A 21573-nucleotide genomic window follows, 5' to 3' on the forward strand; every position below is an offset into this window, starting at 1 on the left:
CTCCAATTTACTTGCTCACTTCATCTTCTCTTGTTATTAATCATCCCCTTCATGCTGTTTCCTTGGTAATTCCACCTGGGTGTTCAGACAGTCACTTCTCAGTAAATTACAAGTAAGCTGGCTCTGTGATTGTTAGGTAATTGTATATTTATTGAATCTCCTCCAAACACCTGATGTACTTTCTTTTTTCTTTTTCTTTACAATTGATAGAAAAAAAGTTAGTGAGCTAACTTGTGAAAAATTTCTTTAGTAAACTGCTGATTATTTTTTAACACTAATTTCTCTCTTTTAACCCTTAAATGCATAGGTGTTTAGACAAACATTCCTTCATTGCTTGGGTCTTTAGGGACCCGTTACTAAAGCTACTAATTAATATAACACAATTCATTCAGAATGTACTATTTACATTGACTGATGGCACTACAGTAGATAAAATGTCAGGCAATCACCAAAGTCATAACAAATTATCCCATGGAGGAAGTATGAATGCCTGAACTAAATTTCATGGCAATCCATCCAACAGTTGTTGAGACATTTCACCCAAATCCACAAATGTCAAACTCATGGTGGGGTTAGAGGAAAGGTCAGGCGATCACAAAAGTCAATAGAATTCATCATCCAGAACCCTGATTCCACCTCATATTAAAATCTGTCCTGTGTGTGTGTGTGTGTGTGTGTGTGTGTGTGTGTGTGTGTGTGAAAAAGCGCTGTCTGTGTGCCGACATAAGGATGTCTACTGATGGCGCCGGGACCTGTGCAGGAGAGAAAGTTTTTATAAAGCTCAGTGTGTTCAGCTCTCAGTATATTTGTAGCTTCTAACTGAATATCGGTGCCTTGAAGTTTAGCTTCTATGTCTGCTTTATTTTGCTTTCAAAATAAAAACTTTATGAAGCAGCAAAATCAGGAAATGTTGGGTCTTCATCAGTAGCAACTTAACCAGACTAGAACATGAAATGAAGCTTCAAACCACAGAGATTAAACACTCTTGAGACTTTTAAAAACATAATTCTCTCCTGCATAGGTCATGGCGCCCGTCACTAGACATCCTTATTTTGGCACACAGACAGACTGTAGGCAGAGTTTTTTCATTAGTCATCGAACCTTTCTAATGTAGATTTAGAGAGAGCTAATGTTTGCTTTAGAGAGTAACAACTGACATGTGTATACACACACAAACACACACACACACACACACACACACACACACACCTTATTTTCAAATGGAAATTATGTGCTTTGTTATTTGCATATAGAGCGGAGAAGTGAGATCCGATCACAAGCGGCCACTAAAGATGCGTTTGGAGACACATTCTGCTGCCAGGTGTGAACACACGTACTTAGAGCTATCCACTTGTGATCGGATCACTCAGACTAACAAAGTAACCGACAGACCAACATTGCCATCCATAATAAAGCTGAACCGATAAAATACAGCAAGGAGTTAAGGGTAAAATTGTATAAAAAAGTGTGTATTAAACAGGGTGTAATATGTTCAGAGTTATGTAAAGACCAGAGGTATGCATTTAAGGATTAAATGTGATTCTTGACTATCAAACATATCTAAATATTCAACTGTTACAGTACACTCAATTTACAACAACTTCTTTGTTCATCGCTAAACACTCAAAATGGCCGCCACGCCACGCCCACACCGTCTGACGAAAAGTTTTTCTTTTAATAACTTTTCATCGTTAAGGTGTTAGGATGGTACAGACCAAGTTTGAAGTCCATCGGATGAAATCTCTAGGAGGAATTCGTTAAAGTATAGCACCTTGACTTTTAGGCCTACTTCCTGTTGCCACTAGGGGGCGCTATGACTTTAAGTAAATATTGGCCTTTATTTGTCCTCAGGGTTGGACTCTTATGAATCCTGAAAAGTTTCGAGGTAATCGGACAACGTACACTCGAGTTACACCCACTTCCTGTTTCGGCGGCGAAACGCACAAAATGGCCGCCCTGCCACGGCCACGCCCTAGGACGAAAAGATTTTCTTTTAACAACTTTTCATCTTTAACATCTTAAGATGGCACAGACCGAGTTTGAAGTTGATCGGATGAAATTTCTAGGAGGAGTTTGTTAAAGTACGACATGTGGAAATGGCCAAAATTTCGAACATTTAATTCAACTTCCTGTTGGGTTTAGGGTATGGCTCTAATTAAGTTTTTTGTACATCTTGACATGTTACATATGTGTACCAAGTTTTGTGAGTCTACGTTAAACGCACTGCAGGGGCTCAATTTTCTTAACCTTCTAGGGGGCGCTAGCGAGCCATTTTTGTGCGCCTATTCCCGACCCCTTTAAAATACATAAATATTCCCCAGACTTGATGCGACCGCCAAATTTGGTGAGTTTTTGAATATATTAAACCCCTCAAAAAGCCAATTCATTTGACGGGAAAATAATAATAATTCCTTCAATTTCAATAGGGCCTTCGCCGCTGTTGGCGCTCGGGCCCTAATAATGGAAACAATAACACAGATTAATTTCATAATATAGTGCTACATCAACCTTAATCCAGAAGTCCTGCGTGGGTGTCTTGCCATTTATTGTGTCTTCTCTTCTTCTGCCATAATTCCTAATGCTAATTCATTTATTTCCATTTCTTGTGTGAATAATTAATATTGACTTCAGTGACCATATATCTATCATTGAACTTGTACAATGAGTATCTTTGCTTGGTGTGTGCGGCGAGGTGAATCTTTGGCCAGTCTTTCCTTGGGCCCCCGGCCTAGAAAACATACAGAGAGAGAGTTGTTAGGCCAGTGCAAACGGTCTATGAGTTAATGAGGTCGATGTGGAGAGGCAGGTGCAGTTTGGATACTTGAAGAGAATACTGAGTATTTTCTGTTTTCTCTTTCTCTCTCTTGCGCCTCTGCTGACCAAATCCAAACTAGCTCTGGCCCAGCAAAACCTCACATGGAAAATGTACGATTCAGAACCGGAGGCATCTGACGTGATTGAATAAGACATGAGTGGAACTCAATGAAAAAATATCAAGACGATGTTGCTGAAGCAACTGAACTGTTTTTTTTTTCTTAAATACTTTGCTATGTCTAATGTTCTAGGGAATGCTCTTATGACGTTTGGAAGTGAATCAGACCAGCAGCCAACTGTCAGCCAGTCCAGTACTCCCAGTAACGGCCAAAGCAGCAGAGAAAACAGGAGCACTGCTTCTCCACCAGCAACCATTGAAACTATGAGGAACATTTTGGATACAATAATACCAACACAGGTGTGCAGTTTTATTTTCATTTTTAAATATTAACGCCACTTTGGGTGGAATTTTTATGTGATGATTATAGGTATTTTTTTTTTCAAATTATTTGGATGGCATACACTTATGTTTCTAAGAGTGGCATGCACTGTTGTCCATGGTGTCAATTTGGAAACTACCACAATTATTCTACTTTTCCTTCTGTGTCACTTAGGGCTTAACTACTGACTATTTTGCTAATCGATTCATCTGTCTATTATTACTTTGATTAAGTGATTATTAATCAGATAAAAAGAAAAGCCAAATTTTCATTATTTCCAGCATTTTTTGCAACTCAATACCATGTTGTTTTAGTTAATAAGGCTCATACAATAAACATTTTATTAAATTAATGATGCAGTGAGAATAAAAGGAAAATGTAACGGTATCTAAAGACCAAATAAAATTGAATTGAATTTCACAGTTTTAAATCTAAACATTCTAATTGAGTCCCAGTTTTTTTTCCTGTTGCACAAACACAAACACATTTTTGTTTGTCCATTACACAGAGACAAATCTGCCGGAAATGATAATGATATTGCTTGAGTTTCTGTTCTGAAGAAATAAAGGATTTACTTTAAACTGTCTCTGACTAATGGCATGAAATAATCCCCAAAAAACTGTCTATTCGATCTGATTTCCGCTAATTAGCATTAGCATTAGCTTTATATGCTGTTGTCGGTAGATTTGTGTCCATTTAATGGACAAACGCATAATTACAGGTTATTAAAAACAAACGTAACAGACCGGAAACATTTTTTTCCGATTTCTCTACATTTTGCAATGGATCAAAGTGACGTTAGCTTTATCAAACATTAGCTCTAAAATAGCGTTATTAGGAATTAGTGTTATCAAGGTTAGCTTTAAAATAGCTTTATCAGAAGCCCGGCACCATTGACCCATCACAAAACAGATAGAAGGGATTTCTATCTGCTACGTTTGTTTTTAATTTAAGCGGTTATCATGTGTTTGTGCGTTGGCAAAATTTGAATCAATTTAATTGATTAGTTGTTACAGCCCTAGTGTCACGGCAACATACAACAGAGGTAAATCATGTTGATTTTGATGTTTTTCAGGTTAAGTGTGAACATTTGAATGCAGTGTTTGACAAGACCACAGTAATATAAGTAATGCTGAGATCAGACTACACAATATCAGCCATATAATAGCCCAACTTAACTTGCCTCACAACGTCCTAACAAAGAGTCCAAATGTTTTAGCCTTCTCTTGCCTAGTTTAACAATTCCCAGCGTATAGCATGCACAACTGTAATATGGCAAATTAAATAAAGAATGATGTTGTATTCCCTTTCAGGAAACCTGTAACCCTCAGGTCAGGAGCATTATTTCAAATAAATCACGCCCTTGGGTTTAACATTACCCTCTGCTCACTACATTGCACACCCACACACCCTCTCTTTAAATGGACTGAAAAATAAAAGAAAAAGACCACCTTCATTGCCAAGTGACGATAAATGGTTCCAAGGTTCACTTTTATTCATAAAAACATATATGCTATTGGAACAGTGAGGTTCATCCACTTCACCTACTGTATGTACATCTTACATGAAAAACAAAAAGCAATGATTCTTCAAGTTCCAACGTGCATTTAGTTGTTTCTTGGACAAGACATGGCAAGAATGTTTGACTCTACGATCTCTAATTTGATACAGTGACTATCTCATAGAGCAAAAATATTGTTTAGTCTGAGGGCCTTGTGGCTGTTCACTAACCCATGTCCTTGCCTTTACTTTAGCACTGTTTTTAATCCTGACCTTCAGAGCTAAAATGAACCCTGACACAGATTATCTAGTCATCTTTATAATGATGATCACCTGAAACTCAAAGGGGCTTTTTGTCACTCACTATTGTACGCATTAGCAGATCATCAGAACTGAATTATCCAAAAAACAAATTGGCATAAATTGATCTCTTTGTCTCCTCCCAGGCCCTGGGAAATGAACTACTAGTGGGCCAGTCCACCCTGCCATCCAACAGCCTCCCCATCTCTGCTTCACCTCCTAGTTTAATGCTTCAAGCTGCCTTTAGCCTTCTGTTGTTGCTCCTTCATCTGCTCAACAATGGACACTAAAGACTGCAGGGGAGCATGCTAGGGACCCTCCTAGTACCAAGCAGATGGGAGGACCAGTGCAGTTGAGAGGAAAATGGACCGTGTGGCGTTACTCCTCACTCTATATATGTACAGTGATTTTGTTTTTCTAATTTTTGTCTAAGTGGTCCAGTTCCACCGCCAGTGTCTCACTCAGACTGTGGGAGACCTCTGCAGATCGAAGCCATATATTGTCGTTGCGATCAAATCAAGTAGAAATTAAGTACCGCTTTTGTGGACTAACAAAGCTCTCAGCTATCCAACTGTATCCATTTTCAAGACTCATTACGAAAATATACTGCAGATATGTATGATACAAAGACAAAAAGTTTGTCAGTACATGTGAAGATTTGTATTAACAGTAGGTCTTATTTCTTATTGTCAGGGAAAATTGTTGGAGTAAACCAGTGAACTTTGTGTCTTCTCTGTTCTTAGCACACAAAGTGATGGAAAGCTGCTGCCGTATATGGGGCTTTAATACCACTCTCCTCAAGTGACTGAAAGAGAATGATTTCTGATCAATACTGGAATAGTGAAGATACAGAGAGACAATAGAGCTCCATTATGCTCCAACATCAAGGACAAATGCCATGTTTCTTACATGTATAGCAGCACTATCTGGAAAACATGCTGCAAACCACAGGACAATAAAATAATTATTGATATAATAATCATCCTCTCCATCAAAACGGCCCTTTGTCAAACTATGTCACACCATTTTACCTGTGTTTGCTAAAGCTGCAGTAGCTATTCATAGAAACAGTCCTAGCTCTCTATTGGCAAAGACAAGCATTTGGACTTGAAAGGAAATAATCAGAAAAGCGGTAACTTTTTACTTGTAGCTGCTGTACTATGTGTTTGTGAGCGTAATACCCCTTTATTTCTCATTGTGTCTGTGAACATTACTATAGGGGGGTCAGAGTCCCACAGAGGGAAGCGAATGGTTTGTCTTACTGAGCATCGGCAATTCCAGTACGGAGCCTGTTTGAGATTAGACAGTTATGAATGATTCAGTATTTTCTGTTCTGGGGACGTGCCAGTGAATTCTGAACAGGACCAGAGGTGCTGCAAATAAAAGTTTTTAAATGACACATGCTTTGTCTGGGGCTGTTGAAGTAAGTTGTCGGGAGGCAGAAGCAACACAACTGGAATACATGTTTACCTAAACTAGCACATGACTTCCACAAGTACTCTGGAGTGAGAATATAACAGGATTTACAGCATCATTTAGCCATTTGTCTCTCAAACTGATCTGTCTCACTAAAAGCTCATCTACTTCACTTCAGAGCTACTGTTAATATATTTTTTTTTTTTTCTGACCTCAAATGAAGATGTTTCACAGTTCACTGCAAAATCTAAAATACATATGTTTTTATCTTACCTGTAATGCTATTTATTAGTCTAGATTGTTTTGGTGTGAGTTGCCCAGGGTTAAAGATATCAGAGATGTCTTGCTTTCTCTCGAATAATATAATGAAACTATATGGCATTCGGTTTGTTGTGCTCAAAGCACCAAAAAATTTTATATATTTGAAAAAATCATGACCCGGTTACTGAATATAATCCACAGACAGGGCTCCAGACTAACTTTTTGCCTTGGTTGCACTGGTGCGCCTAACTTTTTTATTTAGGTAGGCTAGGATATACTAAAAAAAATTTAAATATATATTTATATATATATATATATATATATATATATATATATATATATATATATATATATATATGAGAAAGCTCCTTCACTTGTTTTCAACAACAATAACGGGAAAAAGGGAAAGAGGACGCCCGGATAGCTAAGTTGGTATAAATAGAGGTTCGACTCCGACCTGCAGGCCTTTCCTGCATTTCATTCCCCCCTCTCTCTCATGTCTTCAGCTTTCCTATCAAAATAAAGGCCGAAATCCTAAAAAACAAAACAAAAAAAAACCCAGACCAAAAGACATAGGGCGACAGAGGGAGCGGGGGAGTGTGATGGACTGAAGCGTATGCTCCTCACAGAGTGACGGCTGACTCATTATGAATGGGTCCAGCACGGGTCGAATGCGCTTTGGCGGGTCAGCGGCGTTACACACGTCTTGTGTAGGCTATGAAATGTCTGTATCGTCACTGACTATGATATTCTGGCCATGGATCACATCTCTCGCCCAGGTCCAGCAGGCTCCGTCTTACACGTTATTACTCAACGAACTGAAGTTAGTTGCATTTAATAACTTCTAATGTGTTTTTCGACATGGCGGCCGCAATAACAGAGAGTTACCAGTGGAAACACTGGTACCAATACAGGTTTCCCTCTCATACTTAACAATATACAGCTGTGTTAATAACAATTAAAACTGTAGAAAAATGTCAGCAGTTTGGACCGGCGGCGCTGTGTCTCTCCATGTTGCAGGGGAGCCGTGTGAGTGTGAATGGGGGCCACACAGGCACGGCTTTACAGAAGGAATGGGTCATGTAACGCAACATTAAACCATATCGCTATAAACGACATTGCTTTGTTCGTGGAGAGGCAGCAGATGCGAGGATGTTAGGTGCACCGGTGCGACCTAGGAAAAATCTTAGTTGCAACCTTACAAATTTTGATTCGCACTCTAGAGCCCTAACAGACCAGTTGTGAGCAGTTTCATGTAGGACCTATGGTAGAAAGAAAATAGTTCCTACATGAAACTGCTTTTACCAGGTCTGCGCTTTGAGCACCACAAGACAGACATCTCTATGACTGATATCTCCAACACTGGGCAACTCGCACCAAAACAATCTAGATGGATAAATAGCACCATGCTGGTAAGAGGAAAAACATGCATTTTTGATTTTGGGGTGAACTGTCCTTTTAATGCCTTTCAGCATACTAACTTACAATTTTAATTTATCACTTCAACTTTAACTATATTAGCACTACTTTATACTCTGCAGCACAGACAGACAGACAGGCAGCAAAAACTAAACAAGGAAATACTGAAATCACTGGCAAGAAGCACTATGACTATGAGTTTGCAAGAAAGAGCTGTCTGTTTCACTTCTGTTTATACACAGAAGGAAAAAAGTGTGGACTTTAAGTGGCTGATTTCTGTCACCATTAACCCTCCCCTGTTTGATTGTTTACATTTTGCCTTTAGTTTGCTGAAAACAGAAAATTAACAGTACCCAAGTCACAACAGTTTGCATAATTAAATCCTGACAGTAACACAGGATGATGTAATTATCTGCCGTGTCAAGGATAATGACATGGGAAGACAATGAAATACATTTTAAAAAACAACATACAATAGGCTTAAAGGACAATGCAAGTGTGCTTTTTTCATACAAATTATGAGATATTTGCTGTTAATTTCTTGTAAAAGAAAATGTTTTTGAAATACTTCCATTTAAATACTAGTATGTTATTGGTTAATATCACTAGTAATTATGGAGGACATTTTTTGAGCCTAGTTTTTGGAAATGAAAAACAAAATGGGTTATCATGTTATCAATTGTAAGAAAATGGAATGAAATGAACAAAAACTATGACTGAGCTGGAATTGTTCTTTAGGCCTGTTATCATTCTAAATATTGTAAAACATTTATCAACAAATAGGCCACACCAAAAGGAGGGTGGGTTTATCTCACTGTGAAGTTAGTGTTAATGTCAATCCAGTGAAGATTTTATTATAAAAACTCTGTTTGCTCTCTTCTACAGGGGTAGAAGACAGGATCCAACATGAGTAAGAGTGAAAAAGAGTGAAAGCTTTTATCAAACTGTATATGCCATATGCCTGTTGGATATATTCAGCGTACCAGACATCCTCACCCAGAAAACAATCATCTAGGTCAAGTGTGCAAGCAGCTTATAACAACCCATATTTATGTGTTGTTAGGAGATGCTCTCTATTGGCTGCAGTAAGTATAGTAAACGCAAACAAAGAAGTAATGTGACAAAATATAAGAACACCAAACTCCATGTAAGGAGTCAGGTTTGGGTTGTGGATAGGTTAAACAAACACAGGGCTGTCACTCAAGAGATCGGGCTCGTATTCCGTGTGAAACTAACGGCAACGTTTTTAAATTAACCGACCTCAGTCCGTGACCTAGTTACCTCCTCATTTTAGTAGTTTTCGTGACTAATTTTAAGCCAGTCCCTGTTATTTTACTTACCCTAACTATTTTTGTTGCCTAAACGTAACTATTTTGGTTCCACAACGTTAACTACGTGTTTCAAATGGTTTAAAACTGCGGCCGTTGCATTAAAGCAACACTATGTAACTTTTAGCTGCAGCTGTAGTTCTAATGAACCGAAGCGGCGGGTAGCGCAAGCTGTAGTTCCAATTAGTGTTGTTTTTGTCAACAAAAATTATGACTAAATATCGTCGTCAACGAACCTTTATCACGTGACGAAAACGAGACGCAACGTAAATGCTGGTCATGTGACGACGACTATAATAAAATGTATAACGCAATATTGTTGACAAATAAAAACAAGACTAAATGTGGTTTACAAAATAAAAATTATGCTAAAATATCTCTTCATTTTTGTTGACCAAAACGAGACGAGACGGAATGTTATAACGTTATTTCGTCTCGTTTAGTCACATTATTATTATTTTGTAGTATTTTTGTCCCGTGTCTTCAGGGGCTGCATCCATGGATGTATTAAGAGAACAGCAGCAGGTCACACTCGGGTTGCACTGCGCAGACGCAGGCGACGTTACTTCCTCAAGCCCTGTCGCAGCATTATTTTATTTAGAAGATGCAGGGGTGAGTTAGAGAGTGAGACAAGCGTAAACGACAACAAACAAAATTAAGTCTGTCTTTGGGAACAGGGGCAAGGGCAGAAATAGTATTTTGGGCGGGCCAGTACAAAAGTGAGTGGGCCATTTTCAAAAAGACAAAGTAGCAAAAAGGACTAACTGAAAAAAACAGCAACAATTTTACCTTCCAACATATTGTCTATAACATGCTCAACCAACAAAGCTTAGTCTAAAAAGTTTGTAAGCAACTAGATAAAAACCTGTAGATTGTAACATATTCAGACTAAAAGAATTATTATTATATATATATATAATAGGTGTATATATATTATATACACCTATTATTCTTATTATTTAAGAAATATTTGGACCAGCAGAACCAGCAGCATTGGCTCTGCACAGCTCTATTATAAAATTAACCATTTTATTGCACAAAGTGGCAACTAAACATGAACCCACACAGCAGAGAAGGCATTTACATACTGCAGGACATAGAATAGCCTACTTCTGACAGAAATCACACATGTAACAATTACTTAATTAATAACACAAGAAGCATGAAACCCGTTTCACTTAATGTTACCTCTGTGAGGGCCTCCTCTCTCTCTGATTGGCTGTCAGCTCTGCTGGGGAAATGTCTGTACATGCTGCAGAAAAGCTCGTCCTTAGTTCCACTGGATTCCATCCAAGAAAACCGAAAACTGCCCATACCACTTTAAAGATAAGCCATTGTTGTCGCGGTAACTTTTAACAGTAGCTATATTGCTTAACACATCCATGGTCCATTGTCTAAACAGCCAGCTAGCTAACGTTAGCTGCTGAAGGCAGCCCGGAGAGTCTGCCTGTTGTTACCGTTATCTGTTCCAAAGATTGTATAGATTGTATTTAAACAGTTTTGTTGTATTCAGACGAAAATACACATTAAACCCATACAACTAGCTAGTTCTGTTATTATTTCTTTTTTTGCATACATTTGAATATTTTTCATAACAAAACGTATTTTGATCAAACTTGGCTGGACGGGCCAGTGAGTAAAGTGGGCGGGCCAGTGCCGCCCTGGCCCATTACTGCCTACGTGTCTGTTTGGGAGAAAAAGAATAAACGGCATTTGGAAAAACTTTCATTACATAGAAGCAGAAAAGAAAACGGAATGTGTTGTGGAAAAACATGGGGAGAAATGCGGCCACAAAATCACAGGAAAAAACACCACAAACCTTAAGAGACATTCCATAATGAAATTGAGGTAAGTCAAGACATTAACGCCAACTCATGAGGCTGTGGTTAATGTGTCTCATTTTCACATTAGCTTTAGACGTTAGCCACTGGAGCTGAAAATGACTGAGACAAGTGTGTGTGTGTGTGTGTGTGTGTGTGTGTGTGTGTGTGTAGGTGTGTTTGAGAGAGTGTGTGGGTTCTTGGCCAACATTTTGGTTTTGTCTATACTACTAAATACTTATACTATATTGACTGGATTAAATAGAATTGCATTACTAAAAAGAGACTAAAATACAATTTTCATTAACTAAAACTAGACTAAATGTCATCAAACTAAACTAAAATGTCATCAGTTTTCCTCGACTAAAACTAGACTAAACCAATGAATTTGTCAAACTGAAGGTTCCCTGCCCTAAAATCGTGTCACTCCAATTATAACCACAGTATGCACGAAGAATAAAAAAAATCCCCCAAAGAAAACTTTATGGAGCACATAAAATATGCAAACAAGAAGGAATTTGATTAAAACATTATTTTTTGATGAATATCAAATTCACAACCTCATTCATTGCATAACACCATTTCCAGTTGTCCTGTATTTGTCACATCTCATCTTTGCGACCAATGCCCTTCTACAGTATGTGTGTAGTACAGCTTGTTGGCGGTGATTACAGTTAATTACAGCCTGAAGCACAAAACAGGACCTCTCGTCATGTAGTTTAGAGTTCTCATTCTGTTTCATAAATTAAATGAGTGCTTTGCGTTGCCTAAACATAAACAATACAATGTTAATCATGTTTATGTTTAGTTTAGTTTAACAAAATCACTTTCAGTGAACGTTAAATACATTCACTATAAATACACGATACATTTAATAAAAATATTGATTATGTAAAAAAACACGATCCAAGCAGTGTAACCTTTTCTTTCAAAACATACTTTCTGTTGCAAATTGGGGAGGGGGGGGGGATTACTATTTGATCTAAAGAGCTCTATTTGACTGCCAATGTCACAGTCAAATAGTCAGCTAAGGGAGATGTGGTTAAGAAACAAAGGAGCAGGTGCTGAATGTCTGATTTTACATAGAAATTATTGGTTTCTCCCAATAAATCATGATATAGCCTATTTTGGAATACATTTATTAATCAGAGCACTCACATAGATGGTAGCCCAAGCAAAGAGTGTGATAATATGTTTTTTATTTATGAACGATTCTCTGTCAAAATCAGCAGGCGGAGGTGCTTAGAAACAGCTGTGTATGGTTCTCAATGACTGTCCGTTCACTTCCCAGTTGTTTCTCTTCTGCCTTTGATTGCTACAATGGGGATAATTGAATAATGGCCGAAATTGTATTTACAACCACGAATAGCAAACAGGAAACCAAACTAAGTTATGAGTTCTGCCTGTCCTTCTATTGATCTCTACTGCTGAGTCCGCTCAGTTGACAGTGGGGGTGTGACGAGACATTCAGCTCACGAGACGAGATGACACACAAGATTGGGTTCACGAGAATGAGACACGATTTTAACACTATTTTAAAGAAAACTTCCATGACGAAAAATGACTGGAAAAATAGTCTTTTATTCAATCGAAAGTCACAAAATGAAAAACAAGCAGTGTGAAAGGTTTTTCCACAAACTCAACTGACTGGCTTCTCTCCTGTATAACTAACCTCTTCAGACCTAATAACTGCAGTGTTTCCACCGGGAATCCAAAATGCAGCCACACAAAGGATTACAACCCGGCGGGTAGGGTTTGGTAGCGTTCACAATTTTTACCAGTACCGATACGATACCTCAAATTCGTTGCCAGTACCCAAGGGTACCTTTTTCCTGTACTTTCCCTCTGTAAAGACAGTTGTGTTATGCACCTACACACAAAAACAAACAGAGCTGGCCGTTGCTCTAAAACAGCAGTTGTATCATGTAGGTCAAAATGTGATAAGAAACTTTATTCTTTGTGCATAGTTTTAATACTAAACTATATATAATAAGCAATAACGTAGTGTGTATCCATATCTTGAGACGGACTTATTTAAGACACATTCAGAAAAGAGCTGAATGTAATTCCTAACATTAATGTCTTTTCTGAATTTACTTGTGTTAGTAATTAATAACACAAGTATAAGACTGGAAGTCACTACATGAAAGTGAACGAGTTCGCATTCATTTACGCATCTGAAGTATGTCCTAAACATAAATGTATGATACCTAGAGTGAAGCTTTTCAGAATCCGTACTGTATAAATACATTAAAATGACATATCCTCCATAAATTCTATGACTAAAGCATCGTGTTTTAATCCACTGGCTGAATATTTGTAAACTCCACCACTTAGTGGATATTTTATGGTATGATGGACTGAAATTGCAAGGTCTAGGATTTCAAATATGTATGATGGGCTTTTCAGGGCTTGGTTTAAGATTTAATATAATTTGGGGTTTAGGTTTGTCCATGATCTTGTTTGAGGTAAAACAGCGGATGTAGCTTTGAAGTAAAGATGTCTCACTGCTTATTCAATTTATCAGCACTAGATGGAGGAACTGGCTTATGAATTTATTATTTATTTATTTATTTGTTTATGTGCTGGTAGAATATCCTGACACACACATAAAAAGAAGAAATGTTTTTGTCTTTGCTTCATTCCCTTCTTATATGCCTTGTATGTTTCTATAACTTTCTATTACTAAGTTAGGGACTATTGCTTGGATTCATTCACCCCCTTCGTCTTTGCCCATCCATGTACTGCAGTTTCTACCCATGATGGCTCTGAATCCAACTATGATCAATAGCAATAATCAAATATTGCTCAACGGTGTTAAACCCTCTTGCCATTTACCACTGGATCATTTTACCTGCAACATATCAACAAACTTTACTTGGATTTTCAAACTACATGTGGTTCTTGTGTATGCAAGGAAGAATAGAAATTGATTCCTCCCACTAAACACTGCAACAAAGTACAGGCAGGGCTTGTGACATATGTCAACTTGATTGTCTCATTGCTTTCCTCTCCAACATAATAACTTGTTAGTAGCTGCAACATAATTTTACTTCCAATCAAAACCGTTATTAAAACACACTGCAATCACAAACAAACACCTATTCAATAGTTCTTAGAATACTGTCTGAGTTGTAAATCAGAAATGTACTCTGGAAATGAGTAATGATGATTATTAAATAGCAGAGCGACAGGAGGGTTTGAACTGTTCACTCCAAGTGTTCTGCTAAAGCAAAACAAATTTATGTTGTTGCAAGATATCTCATTAGAATGTGAAATGTAATAGTTTTTATGTAGAGGATGGATCATGACATTTTCATTAAAAATTAAAATACACCATGACTGAATTCTGTTTTGAGACCCATATCAACTGCAGCATTCGCATAAATAATGGCACCAATGACAGCTGAAATTAGCTTCAGCCTATTTAGGACTTGACAAGCAGGATGAAATTAATATGGGTAACAATGTTCACTATAATAAGCAAAAGAAACAGGCAGCAGGTTATAACTGTTGAAAAAATATACAAAAAAATGTATCGCCATTTTATGCCTGTCGTAGAGGCTGTAATCCCCAGAAAAGGGGCTTGTTTACGCAGTATGGTTTTTAATCAGTGTAGCTCAAGAATAATAATTTGTCTGAAGGGCATCACTGTGTTTCCCCTGCAAGAGTCAGATCCCGCTGTCCAGTCCTCACAGTGAGGCAAATCTAATGCAAAGTAATTATTACACTACACTACAGTGTGACATTTACAGTATAATGCGTTTTACAGAAAAACAATATCTTGGTTTAAATTTAGGGAGGTAGAAATTGTGCTTTGTAGGTTTTGTGTAAAGTAGACTTCTCTTGGGTAATGTTTAATTATGACTGGAGATTGTTGTTTGATATAATCATTAAACGTCCTCAATATTTTCTCCTTGCTCCCATTAATAGATTTCTCTATTTCTTCAGGTGAAGTAGTGCATATTTGTAGAACAAAACTGTGAGTTTCAATCTTTGACAGGTTTCTCATTTAGTTGAAAACAGAGGTGAATATTTTTGTTGCAGACACACTCCTCTAGAGTACGTTCACGTTTGTCTGCTCACATCTGTGTTTGTATGCAAGTCTGTGTGATCATGCGTATGTGTGTGAAGCATGTAGGCGTAAGTCTGCAGACATCTGTTTTTGTGTCTGTAATCTGTGTGTCCATGATGCATATCTGTGTCTTTGTGTGTGTTTGCATGAACGCACTTGCACAAATTTGTTGAATGGTTTGTTTTCTGACAGGAAGAAGACTCAGTGTTCCTATTAATATACATATGTGCATGTGTTTTGAGTTTACAGGTGTAGACTAAAGTCTCACTGTGTCTGCATTCTTGTTACAGTTGCCAGCAGCTGTACTGAAGACTCCGTCATATCCCTGAGCAGGACAGCATCAGAGGGGTCAGTAATGGACCCCAACTGTGGCCTCATGGGAGCACACTAGATTGCTCGATACATTTTGAGAGTAAATAACCCCTCCCCCACACTTTTATAATTACTGCTACCGTATTTCACAGTGAGGTGGACACTTTGTAGGCTACATTGCCATTACTCTAATGACTAACATACAGAGCTAATTTACTACCTAAAAGTAGAGAAATGTGGCTTTATTCAAGGCCAGCATCCATAAAAACTGTGTTAATATTAGGGGTGGGCAAAAAAATCAATACAGCATAGTATCGCAATATTTTCCAATGCAATACTGTATCGATACACAGACGCCAAGTATCGATCTTTTATGAAATATGTGTTGGTCAGTTTGTCTGCTTGACAATCCCATTTTTGCAGCACTAAAATTGAAGTGAGATGAAAAAACAGAGAAATGTATCTTTTTAGATAAAACAGATGTTGACAAAATTTTCCTTTGGGGACATCATTTGAAATTGGGAAAAATCTGAAGTTGGAAAAAAGGTAATAAATTGCAATATATTGCAGAATATTGCAATATGTTTAAAATCGCAATAATATCGTATCGTGACATAAGTATCGTGATGATATCGTATCGTGAGGCCTCTGGTGATTCCCACCCCTAGTTAATATTGGACAATTCTTAATCTGATTAACTTTATCGTCATTTTGGAGGCTGCAGTTTGTGGTGCTGTTAAATTGTATTGAGTTATACTTTCTATTATTTTGACTACCCCATTTAGGCCTAGAGTTATCAATGAGCACAGACTAAATAACAGAAACACCTCTCTGTATAATGACTGCACTGACAAAAGGTACCTAATAATCTGGCTTTTATCCTTTTTTTTTAAATCCGTAACCACGATCTTACATTATTAGTTAGTTGCCTAAACTTAACACCTTATAACGTGATATGGCAAGTGTATGTCCAGCAGAAACAGAACAACGTTACCATACATTTGAAGTTGTTTCTGACCACCTGATGAATTTTCACTATTCACTCTGCGTCTATCTCTGTTTTGGTTCCATTAACTTATGTGGGAAATCTGAGAGTCTTTAGCTCCTCTATGTTCACTCGCTAGTCGTTAACTTTGTCTGTCTGCCGTTTGGTGCTGAGCACAGTGAGCAGATTACATACAGTGGGTTTATCAGAGCTTTTTTGCCAAAAACAGCTGCCTGCTATGACTTAAAAAACAAGTTTGATGAGAGGGGTGAGACTGAACCAAAGCAGTAAAGTTGCAGGCTGTAAAACCAAATAATGACTTGAAAGGCACTAAAATGTTGGGTGATAATTCTCTGAGTTCATCACTACGAGCAACATCTTTCACATTACACTGAGTCATTTGATCAATGGAAAAAAGAAATTTAATCAGAGCTTTAATCATGCCGATTGTAGTGGTGTGTGCAGTAAGCGTTGCACCCTGTTGGTTCTTGAACGCACCTTAACTAGACCAAATTAGCTCCACCCAGACCAAACCCCCTCATTAGCTGAGCTTATATAAAGCACCTGTATCATCATGGCTGCCTCTTGGCTTTGTCTCTGATCACTACCTGAGCTAAATGTTATCACCTGTTGACCACTGCTTTTAGACTTGTCATTAATGTAATCTTCTGTCTGAATTGTAGGTGGTCAACTGCTTTGCCTTAGTTCTAGTTGTTTTTAGATTTTAACAGCTTTGTTAGTTCCCCCAAGACACCCCAGTTTGGTTTGCTTGTATTTTAGGTTATAAAGTGGTTTATTGTTTTTCTTTATTTTGCTTTGCAGTGGTGCTAGTAGCCAGCTTGTGGTGGAGACTAGGCACGTTCGTGTGGTTCCCTTCACAGATTGTACTGATAACGGCACGGTGACACGATTTGCAGTGAACCGGTTTGCAGTGTATCGATTGCAGTGGGCACATGCGGTGGGTAAGTTGGTCTACCCCCGGCACACGCCCTTAGTAGACTGTCTCTCCACAGCTGGCCTCTGCCCACTTTCTCCCCCCTTTCCTTTGATAATTTAAGCCATAACTGGGAGTGTATCTGTTTTAAAAAAGAAACCTGACCGTTAAATATATATTGTAATAAAATCTTTTCTACCCTTTTTTTCTATTGCAATTTGATTTAACCTTCATTTCTGACCATCTCTTTTACAGGCATTTCCAGTCATAAATTATCCATTAATAAATATTTCTTTTGTAACCACTTACTTGTGTTTTACTAATGAACCTGTTTAGCCTTTTGTGTAACTAGGGGTGCTTGTTGAAGTAGAAATAAACATATCTTGGGGTGGAAGTCCCCAGGTGGCGTTGTCGGTTAGACTCGGGTGGCGGCTCCTCCCCTAGCGCCACCCGCCTTGCCACATGTAGTTGCCATTTGCAGATTCTGTAGAAAGAATGATTTCCTTAAAAAGTTGGCTTAGAAGTTTTTGCAGAATTGTCCATTGACAACGTGCCATCCTAAAATGCTTTGAAAATAAAGTTGTCAGTTTGTTCCTTTTCAAGGATGTGACAATTTGAGAATTTGCAGTTCTCAACAATAGCCTGACGGTATGGCAGATTGTCAATAATAGAGCTGCAAAGATGAATCTGTTAGTTGTCAACTTTTAAATTAATCTCCAACTATTTTGATCTTATTTTGATAGTCTGTTTGAGTCTTTTTTTTTTTAAGACAAAAGTAACTTTCTTTGATTCCAGCTTGTTAAATGTGAATATTTTCTAGTTTCTTCTCTCCTCTGTGACAGTAAACTGAATATATTTGAGTTGTGGACAAAACAAGACTGAGGCTGTCCTCTTGGGCGTTTGGGAAACACTGATCATTTTTCACAATTTTCTGGCATTTTATAGAATGCCAAACAACTGATTAATCGAGAAAATTATCAACCGATTAATCGAAATATATCAAATAATCGTTCGTTGCAGCCCTAGTCAATATTTTGATGGAACATAATACCTTTATAGGCTGCAGGTATATAGCTGTACTGTAGACAAGAATCTCAAAATCAGGAGGTAGGCTAGTTGGATTGACACAGACCTCACCTCCAGTCCAGCCTCTTCAGTTACTGTGCCATACACTAAATAAAATATACGTTTGTCTGAATGTGCAGTTACAGCTCAAACAAAAAGTTTTCTCCTTGATATTCTCTATTGTTTCCCTAGCAGCAGCAGGAAGTACCCCCCACATCCCCCTGTGAAATGAAATCTATACCCCCCAACAGTGTGATACTACAGTACAGGGACTAACTACAGATAAACCAGCTGGCAGTTTTGTACTTCTCACCCCTTTTGACATTTCAAAAATGCCATCCCCAATCATCCCTTGGTTTAAGTCATGTCCCACCACCATGAAGTCACTGTCATCCTATAATCTCTACAGGATAGCTGTTTTGCATAAGGGAATTATTGTGTAAGAACAGAGTGTGTGTGTGTGTGTGTGTAATATATGGACGCTTCAGTCTGCATTTTAAAAACTACACATTATTAAAAAAAGTCAAATTAGAATACTGTTAAGGAAGTGAATTGATCCAGTGCAAGTTAACAATTATCTGGTATCTAATAATCCAAAAATGTAAAATCCAAAAAGCAATATAGTGTTGTAAATGGAGACTTTGAGTTGTATTTACATTAGGCTACATCTTAGTCATTAAACTGCTGCTTCTGCCTTCAGTGTTGCACATTGTGTGTGCAGCTGGTAACCTCAAGCACAGAAATGCTGTGTACAAAGAAAGAAACTTGTCGACCTTCTGTTGAATTACACCATACAAAACTCATACTATGCCTCAATTATACTAAGAAATAAAAAATTCTACCTGTCCTCATGCACATCTTACCCTTTGTGATTTAAGATTTGGTGTTTATCTGCGTACTGCCCGGGTTTATGTCGACCAAAGTTGGTTGAGTTGTGAGCCTGTTTACTAGACTAAAAAAGGTAAGCGCTCAATTTCCCTCATTAACCTCTCCAGTTCCCTTATGACGGCGACTAATTGAGGAATTGATTACTCACACCCATCCCTACACCTTAGCTCAACAAAATAACCTAACCTCTCCACCAGAGCGGACGACTATCAACGATTGTTGAAATACTTGTACTTAGAGGTCGACCGATTCATCGGTTTTGCCGATTAATCGGCACTGATAGCAAATTGTTTTGGTGGAACGTGAACGTTCAAAGGTTTTTTTAGTCGTTTGCATAACGAAAACTCAGATTGGACAGTCTAGCTAGCTGTCTGGATTTACCCTGCGGAGATCTGAGTAGCAGTTAACCATAGTCCTCATAAATCAACAGAGTTTTTAAAATTACAACAAAAAGAAAGCGGAAGGTAACGGGACATCCGAAAAGAATGACATCCGACGGAATTTCCAACAGAACAAGAGCAATCCTGTAAGTGGAACGTCGTGAATATAGACTAGTGAGAGAGTGTGTGAGGGAAAAGTGAGAGGAAAAAGAGACAGCTAAGATGATGTAAAGTGAGTTAACCATAAACACTAAGCTTCTTAAGACACGGTGGCTTCATCTGTTACTGTCGGTTAAGTGAAGGGAGTTACAATGTGGGAACTGCAGTGCACACAGTGTCACACACACAGCACACCTTTTTGTTTACTTAAATCACACACAGTACACGCATAACAAGTACTCAGATGCACATAACGCAAGCGTTGAAATTTGCCCAAAACAACACATTCCCGATGATTCAAAGTCTTGACCTTGCACAGATTTACTGCCGACAGTACAGACTGAACATTTCTGTCTGGTTTCTGCTCTACTGCTAAATGAGACATTCTGAAGGCAACAGGCTGGTGGGTTGAGTGTATGGGGATGTCAGTTCACATACACCTCTGACACCAGCCATGCCCTCCCTCAGTCACTATCATTGTAGTAAAGCTGTTCAGACTAGAACATGCAGCAATTTTCCCCAAAGGGAAGTCTCGGCATGGGCAAAGATAGAGGCGTTCTCTTTCTGTCGCTCCCTTTTCTGCAGTCATCCACCAACTGCTGAACAACTTTTCCACAGCTTCAGATGTAAGTCAAGCAAACACCTGCCCATTGGTAGCATATCACCTTATCCAGTCAACCTTAATAAAACCACCTTTGCATTCCTCATCTTTGCCCAAAACAACAAAAGGAGTGATTATCATAACAGGCTTTCATGTACAAAGTTTTTTTGTAGTATTGAAGTATTTTCCTCATTATTACATTCCAAAGAATTGTAGCAGATATGCTGAGATATAATTATGCTTAGCAAAATGTTCAGTACCACTTATCAACCACTTATCAATATGAAGTTTCATCTCATTTGCACTAATTTTGCAATTATAAGAATGTGAATATAAAATTAAAAAAAAAAATACAAAAGGCATTTCTAGTTTGTATAGCTCTTCTAAAGAAACTCAGAACTGGGGTTATACTGCCCCCTAATGCTTTGGACAAGGATAAAGCACTTCTCCAAAATTAAAAAAATAAATTTTACTATTGCAAATGAACAATTTGGGGTTCAGTATCTTGCCCAAGGACACTTGTACATGCGGACTACGGAGTAGGGGTCAAACCACCGATTTCCGATTAGCAAACAAACCACTCTTCCTCCTGAGCCACAGCAAATAGCTGTTTGCAATACAGCCACATCACAGTTGCTGTCACTGAAATCGAACTATTGCTCTTAGTACACAGAGTTATCCAACATGTCTTCTGCACTAACATGACAGGTGTGATATTCAGAGCTCTTAAAGCAACCTGCAATAACTGAGGCTGTCACAGCAACCGAAGGGAACACACGCTGAGAGTCTACACAGGTGCTTAAACATACTTATAAAGAAATGTCAAGTTGCATACAGACCCAGGAGGAATGCCATTAGAAAATGGCAACTGCAAAT

General features: G+C 38.1%; 1 protein-coding gene across 1 annotated transcript in view; it reads left to right on the forward strand.

Moving 5' to 3' along the window:
- Window positions 1-5652, forward strand: part of gfra4b (GDNF family receptor alpha 4b) — a 41475-nt gene extending 35823 nt beyond the window's left edge. The window contains exons 7-8 of the mRNA XM_028589900.1: window positions 3066-3232; window positions 5201-5652. Of these exons, the coding sequence (XP_028445701.1) occupies window positions 3066-3232; window positions 5201-5344 (311 nt within the window). The 3' untranslated portion in view covers window positions 5345-5652. The remainder of the gene's footprint in view (window positions 1-3065; window positions 3233-5200) is intronic.
- The last annotated feature ends 15921 nt before the right edge of the window (window positions 5653-21573 follow it).

Source organism: Perca flavescens, chromosome 10 (genome assembly GCF_004354835.1).
Source record: "Perca flavescens isolate YP-PL-M2 chromosome 10, PFLA_1.0, whole genome shotgun sequence".
Taxonomy (NCBI): Eukaryota; Metazoa; Chordata; class Actinopteri; order Perciformes; family Percidae; genus Perca; species Perca flavescens.